The following is a 7,447-nucleotide window of genomic DNA, read 5'->3' as shown; positions in this document are numbered from 1 at the left end:
GTACTTTTAGTCCTGTAACATACAATAATTAACATTTTTTGGTCCTCATCCAGTTTTTCATGTATAATTTAATGACATAGACCACATGTCTGGTACGTGACTGTTGAGAATATTTGGTTGGATGGAGAATTGATCCATTTTCCAACTTGGACCACTTTTCGGAAGAAATATAACTACATTTGAGTGGAAAAGAAAGAAAAGGGAATTTCTCTTCTTTCATAAAAATTAAATCCCGTCATTCTTATAAATATGAGTTGAAGTCAAGTGAAAGCAACACAAAAAATCATGTCTTCCACAAGTGATTCAAATAAGTCAAGTGGAGCATTCATATGCTACTAGCCGAAAAAAGGCGAATTTCCATCCGACTAAGAATAATTAACGGCCACATGCCTACACCATTAAAGTATAGACGAAAAAATAGATAATGATTAAAAGTGCTAATTTTTATAAGACACTGAACTAAAAATGCTAATAATCATAATAAATGAAAGCAAAAAAGAAATTAAATCTAACTTATGGAACCAAAAAGATTACTTCCCCCCTCAAAGTACATTACTCTAGCACTCCCTGGAGAGTACCTCATAATTCCCAAAAATTTGAGGATGTTTGTGTAATTAGTTACTTTTTGTAATAAATTTGGTAGATAGGTCCATTTTACCTAATATTCAACTATTTCCACACAAGAAAACGATATTCATATGAGATGTGAGCTTCTAAAGTTCTTGTAAAGTGTTAAACCGTATTCAACATTTGTTTTATTTTTTGAAAAGTTTGTCTTGGTTAATGCTTTAAAGTCGTGGAGGTTTGACATCAATTTTCTTTTCATAAATAATTAATAATAAATAAATCAATAAATTAAAACGAGCTTTAGTGAGGTTCTAAAAAAATATAAATATTCTCGTTGGTATGAAAATTATCAATACTCTTTAATTTTAACTGTAGTCCAACAAATCCCAATCCATTATCTCCATTAGGTTTTTATCCATTATTTAATAAATCGATAAAAAATATCTTTGTGGATTATAAATTATAATTTTATTTATTTTTTGAAACTTTTCTGAAACTCTCTTATAGGCTAAGTGAACTTTTTTTTTTAAAAAAAAAAAATGGAACTTATTCCATTCATCTCATCTGATTTTTTTTTTTATAATTTTAGAATCTTTTTTAAAAAATATAGTAAGGCTAAAGTCGGCAATTCCAAGTCTCCATCCAAAAATTATATTATTTAATCAAATATTAGACGGGTATTGATAATTTTTTAAAAAATAAAAAAATATTAATAATTATACCTATTTTTAAGAAAGCTCGTCGTAATTTATTCTAAATAAATTAACATTTTTTCAAACACAAAATAATTAACTACTACAATCTACTAGGTTCTTTAGTGAATTAAATTACGCTTTGTCTTTTATTTGTGTGAAAAATAGCTGACTTTGAAAAAAAAAGAAAAATAAAAGAGTAAATCAATATTATTAACTATGATCGGATATAATAATGTGAAAAATTATGTTTACTATGGGTAATCAAAATTTGATATAATTCTAGTTGTGGTGTAAATATTTGTTATAATTCTTAATTATGTCCGGAATGTCTATCATAGCTTTTAGTTAAGATTAATATTTTGATCTCGTCTGTTGAAGCAATGGTTAATAGTTATTGACGATCATTGTTAAATATTATTTTTTATAATTTTTTACTTTTGATCATAAATTTTAATCATGATAAAAAAAAAAAAACTATATGTTGGATATACAGATGAAAACATATATATATGAAAGTGTTGACGTTGTCCTAATAAATTAAGTTAAAACTTTCCTAATTAAAAAATAACTTGATTTGTTTGATAAATGATTGAATGCATTTTCGGTTCAGTAATTTATTCATTTAACATTTTCGTTCTTTATTTTTTTAAGGTAACATTTTGGTCTTTAATCTTTTTAATTTTTTGTAATTTTAGTTCTTTTTTCCCACTGGACTTCGCCTCCACCAACAAGAAGAGTGAACTTGAACGAAAAAAAAATAATTGAAATCACAAAAATTAAAAAGATTCGGGACCAAAATGTTAATCTAAAAAGTAAAGAACAAAAATACTAAAAAAAAATGAGCCAGTAGATACAGTAGGCTTGATTCTAAAAGGTCACTTGAGATGCACATATATTTTCTCCAACAAAAAGTGCGACTCCAGCTAAATCAAAGACTGATATCATAAAATTAAAAAATAAATGCTCAATCAAAATGCTGGCCTGAAAAATTAAAGCATGAAAACGCCAAATGACTTAAATTTTCAAACAGAAAAACATTTAAATCTTTTATAAAAGGCGTTTAAAACCATACATCCTTGTAAAACAGTCAAATATAAATAGCAATTTACCCTATGTACTTTTTAAAATGAAGCAGTTTACCTCCTTATACAGGAAGGTAAATTATTTCATTTTGAGAAAGATAGGGAGGTAAATTATTGTATTTTAAAAAATACAGAGAGGTAAATTGCTATTTGTTTTTCACAAGGGGATAATTTTTTCATTTGCAATATCACAAGGGGTTGCTTGTATTTTTCTCTATATATATATATATATGAAAACTTATTTAATTTGTTCATATAAACTAAGATAAACAAGTCATTATCTATGCAAATATGGTACAAAATCAACATATTCACATACACACACATATATATATAATTCCATTCTAATTATGACATATAAACTGCTGAACAAACTTTTGCTACATCTATCAACAGTTCCCAAGAAACGCAAAATTCTGTACAAGTTGTTTTTATTCTGTATTTTATATTTTTTTATAATAATAATACAATAATAATAATAATAATAAGGAAAAAGTATTATTTCAATCCGCTAAATATACCTAATTTTAATTTTAGTCCGATAACTATGTTTATTTTTGTTTATGTCCAGTAACTTACGAAACTATTTATTTTTAGTTTTCTGGCAGATTTTCGGATTTTATACTTATGCAACTTTTGAAAGACAGTTTTAGTCCATATGCACTCATAGGGGTAAAATTCTCCGAAAATCTGCCAGAGGACTAAAAGTAAGCAATTTCGTAAGTTACTGGACCTAAACAAAAATGAACATAGTTATCAAACTAAAATTAAAATTAGGCATACTTAGCGGACTGAAATAATACTTTTTTCTAATAATAATAATAATAGAGAGATGACGATTAGAGTGGATTTCAGGCGATGTAGTTCATCAGCGCAGACATCGGCACCAGACACAGTCCCCTCTTCCTCAGCTCTATAATTTTTGTGCTCTCCACAGCTTCCTTTTCATTTTCCTCAACTCCTCCCACCTCTGACATATTATTCCACCTCCCTCCTTTGCCCTACGTACCCAAGAAAAAAAAAATTAACTAATATTTAAAAAACACATTATTCACTATTAAAAATTTAATGAAAAAAAAACTTAAATTTTGGCCATAATTAATCGAAATTTGCTATGGTTTCAAGCTGTTAATTAACCTCCGTCATAATTTTTTTTTATTTTTACCGTAGTAATTAATTAATAAAGTAAATTACAACAGTTCCCCTGATGTTTGCTGTAATTACAAATTCTCCCTCGTCGTTTGAGAGATTACAAATACCCCTTAAAATTAACGGCCATCTGTAGGTGTATCTGTTGGACGTGTTAATTCCAGGAAATATTATAATTTTACAAATAACAAGAGGGTGTTTGTAATTATAACAAATTTTATTAAAAGTATATTGCGTGTGTCTTTTTAGGAAGAAAGCAATAAATAAATAAAAAAGACAGCCGATGTTACCAGAAAATTGGCAGCAGCAACATCATCTAATCTCCTGTAGTTGACCTCCATCTCCTTCAAACTGCTAACCTATTCAAATCAGAACTAAATTTCTTCAGACATCAAATATTATCATCAATCAAACCAAAAAAAAAAAAAAACACAAGTGAGTGCTCGACATGACTTTCATCCATCAAGACATCATCAAATTCTCAAAATTTACATAAATCAAATATATAAAACCCGAAATTTCTCCCGGTCGTAGTTCGTCCGTTACATGGATAGTTTCATAAAAAGTAAAACGGATCGATGTCATGGTCATGATCATCAGCAGCAGGAGGATCACCTTGGGGCTATTAACAGGAGAACTGGCAGTATCTTCCAAGTCGTCGTTGTCGTCGTCCCGACACGAATATCTCTTGTGATTACTGCCCTTTTTGAGATTCTTGAAGTTCAATCTTCTGACATGATTCGCGACGTTGTTGTTGGTGGTGTCTGAACCATTCCAGGCTGCATCAGACACTAAAGAAGGGCTGCTGCTGATGAAACTGCCATTGTTGGAGCAAGAGAAGTCCTCCAGGTAAGCCGTCCACCCGCTCTCCTCATGATCGCTTACAATTACATCATGATCTGCCCCAACACCGCTCACACTTCTGCTCAAAGATGAATTCTTGGGAGTTTCCATGGTCGATGCAAGAGAATAAGGTTGTAAGAATGGAGGTAGAGGGTTTTCTTCTTCTTCTTCTTCCTTTTTTCTTTTTTTAAATCAAAAAAAAAAAAAAAGGAATTTTAGGAAAGTGTTGAGGATGATTGTGAAGACTTGTTTGGGGGTGTGAATATATGGAGAAAATAAGGGAGGGCATGATGTGGAATCTTTGGGGGTGGGCCATTAGGAGTTGAGGCAGTTAAGATCAGTTGGGAATTAATAATATAATTTAATGAAACTAAATTAAATTACTAGGAGAAAAAGATCAAATATAAATTAATATATAGATATAGGGTAGGGGTAGGGGCAATAGAATTTTTTGTGGTTTACCATATATGAAATTACCGCTCGATTTGTGTGTAAAATTTAAGTTTTTTTAATAATATTTGATTGATTAATAAAAAATAAAATAAATAATTAATTAAAATTGATGTTCAAGAGATGGTGAAAAGATTTGAGGCTATTTTAGTCCATTCTCGTATTTCCAATCCATGGTATATAGTTATTATAGATTTCTCCCACTTAATTAATATACCTAGTATTGATAATTTATATTGTTGAAAATTCTGGATGTGATAACATCATTGTGAACTGGTCGTTATATGTTTTTTCTTATTTATTTTTATTTAATTTGAAGAATATTTGTGACGCGGTAATAAAATTTATATGTTTTTCAAGTCTGGTATTAATAGAGAAAGACAGTAATGAATAGTCTTATGAATGAATAGTGAATGTGCGTAAAACATAACATATCGGGTATTTATGGTGGTGTTGAGAATTTTAGAATGTGATAAGATGTATATTTATGGTGTGGTTTATGTTTAAAAACTACTTTATACCCTTATGAATAATTGAGGGCACAATTACACTGATGTTTTACCTCAGGTTTGGTGTAATTACATGTAAACCCTCTATAGTTTTGAAAATTACATCTAGTACAATTGAGATTTACTTTCGTCTAACAAATAGGTCCCTCCGTGACTCAAAATTCACCGAATTTATTGGTATTACAAAAAAAAATTGAATCAAATGTGATATTTATCCTTGATTGATTTAGTATTGACATATTGCAGGTCCAAATATTTTTTTTCTGACTTAACTATCCTTATAACTATGAAGATATACTTTCTCACATGCATTCACGTGTAAAGATGTATTGATCTTAAAAACAAAAAAACTATTTAACATGTAATAAATCAATAATAAGTCAATCGGGAGTAGACATAGGTTTTTATCTGATATTTTTTATTAATATCAATAAATTTTATTAATTTTAACTAATAAAGGGACTTATTAATTATTAATTTTTCAAAGTACATGATATTTATATATAATTACAACAAATTTCAAAAGAAAGATGTATAATTATCCGAATAATTTAATATAATTGATATATCCATCAGCTTGGCTGAGATTATAGCACACTTTAAAATATTTTACAAGATAGGAATATCAAGTCTATGCTATCCTCTTTTTTTATTATGAAAGCATCTTTTTTTTAAAAAAAAGAATTATTTCAAAATTAGATTTATAAAAATAGATTGATTTGACTTATTATTATCACCGACTGAATATTTAATTTTGGATTAAAATATAGTAGAGAGCAAATTAATTAATAGGAATTTAGGATTAACATTTGGATCAGAACTCAGATGGGAATATTGGTCGTGATTGAGATAAGGATTCTGGTGGAGAATATCCGTAAGCGAATCGGGTCGGATCCATTTAGATTCAGTTTTATCCGACTGCAAAATTTTTAAAGATAAGTTCTTAAATTGTTGGATAAATAAAATTATATAATTTATAGGACTTTTTTTTTTAATAATAAACGATTCAACTAATATATTAATGTGATTGAAAATAACAATAATTTACATTAATTCAATCAACATATCAGTACGACTAAAAATAATAAATCACAATAATTCAGTAACTCACATGAAATGAGACAAATGATAGCTAAGATCGGAATACTATAGGAAGTTAAAAAGAACTAGAGCGACAAACTGTAAGTGAACTGGCTATTGGGTGAGAGGCAGGAACGAAATTAGCAATACTAGTAAGCAAAGGGAGGGGATCAGTGCCGTCGATCCCTAGGCAGCTCGCCCTAAGCCCAAAAAGCGTGGGGTAGCTGGCATAGTTGACATGATGTTGTTACTCTCCCAAAGAGAATCGAGAGGGGAGAGAGTGACCCTCGGGTGAGGGGCACGAATGAAGCTAATTTTGGTGCCACTATACCCATATGTCTGCCAATATGACTAAGAACAGTGGCAAATTATATCGATTCAATCAATACATCAATATGATTAAAAATAATAACAAATTACAGCAATTCAATAACTCATATAAAGTGAGACAAATATATCGATACGTCTGGTGGGATTTGTCCCATAACCTCAAACTTATTTATGGGACCTCAGTTATAGTTTTAACTACTTAGCTAAGACATTATTGGTATAACTCAAAACACGTTAGTAACGACGATTTTATAATTATTATGATAAAAAACTGAAGAAGTTTGTTGAAATTTTAGAACTAAGTCCAGAAGTTCTTTCTTTAAAAAAAAATTTAAGTTTCTAACATCTATTTTTGATCTTATAAGCTCCTTTTTGGTAAAAATTAGTCAAATAATTTTCAATATCTTATAAAATTTCAAACACATTATAAGCTTTTGGTGAAGGCCCATGTCCCTTTATGAAAACCAAATGGGCTGCAAAAGACAATGGAGGCCCAGACCAATTCCTTGCTGAACAAGGACTCATGGGCCTGCAAAAGCCCATATAGTTGTACCACATTTGAGGCCCACTAGGCCCACATAACCTTAACGACTCATTTTTACAACTAAGAGGATTTTTTTTTTTTGATTTGGTACTTTTTTTTAAGAATTTATACAATACTAAAATAAGATGTTTTGCTTTTATAAGTCTTTTATAAAAAAATTAATTTTCCATTTATATGATTATAAATTCTGATAATTTG

The 7,447-nt window shown here is 29.2% G+C and overlaps 1 protein-coding gene across 1 annotated transcript; it reads right to left on the bottom strand.

Annotated features, from left to right (window-relative positions):
• Positions 3,164–4,570, bottom strand: LOC105162633. The gene is made up of 3 exons (XM_011080712.2): positions 4,109–4,570; positions 3,784–3,852; positions 3,164–3,345 (listed from the first exon to the last, which is right to left on the bottom strand). The coding sequence occupies exons 1-3, from the start codon at positions 4,445–4,447 to the stop codon at positions 3,196–3,198; spliced, it is 558 nt and encodes a 185-aa protein (XP_011079014.1). The 5' UTR covers positions 4,448–4,570; the 3' UTR covers positions 3,164–3,195.

The sequence above is a fragment of the Sesamum indicum genome, linkage group LG5, assembly GCF_000512975.1.
Source record: "Sesamum indicum cultivar Zhongzhi No. 13 linkage group LG5, S_indicum_v1.0, whole genome shotgun sequence".
Classification (NCBI taxonomy): Eukaryota; Viridiplantae; Streptophyta; class Magnoliopsida; order Lamiales; family Pedaliaceae; genus Sesamum; species Sesamum indicum.
Note: the sequence above shows the minus strand (reverse complement) of the source record. Positions and strands in the feature narration are given on the sequence as shown.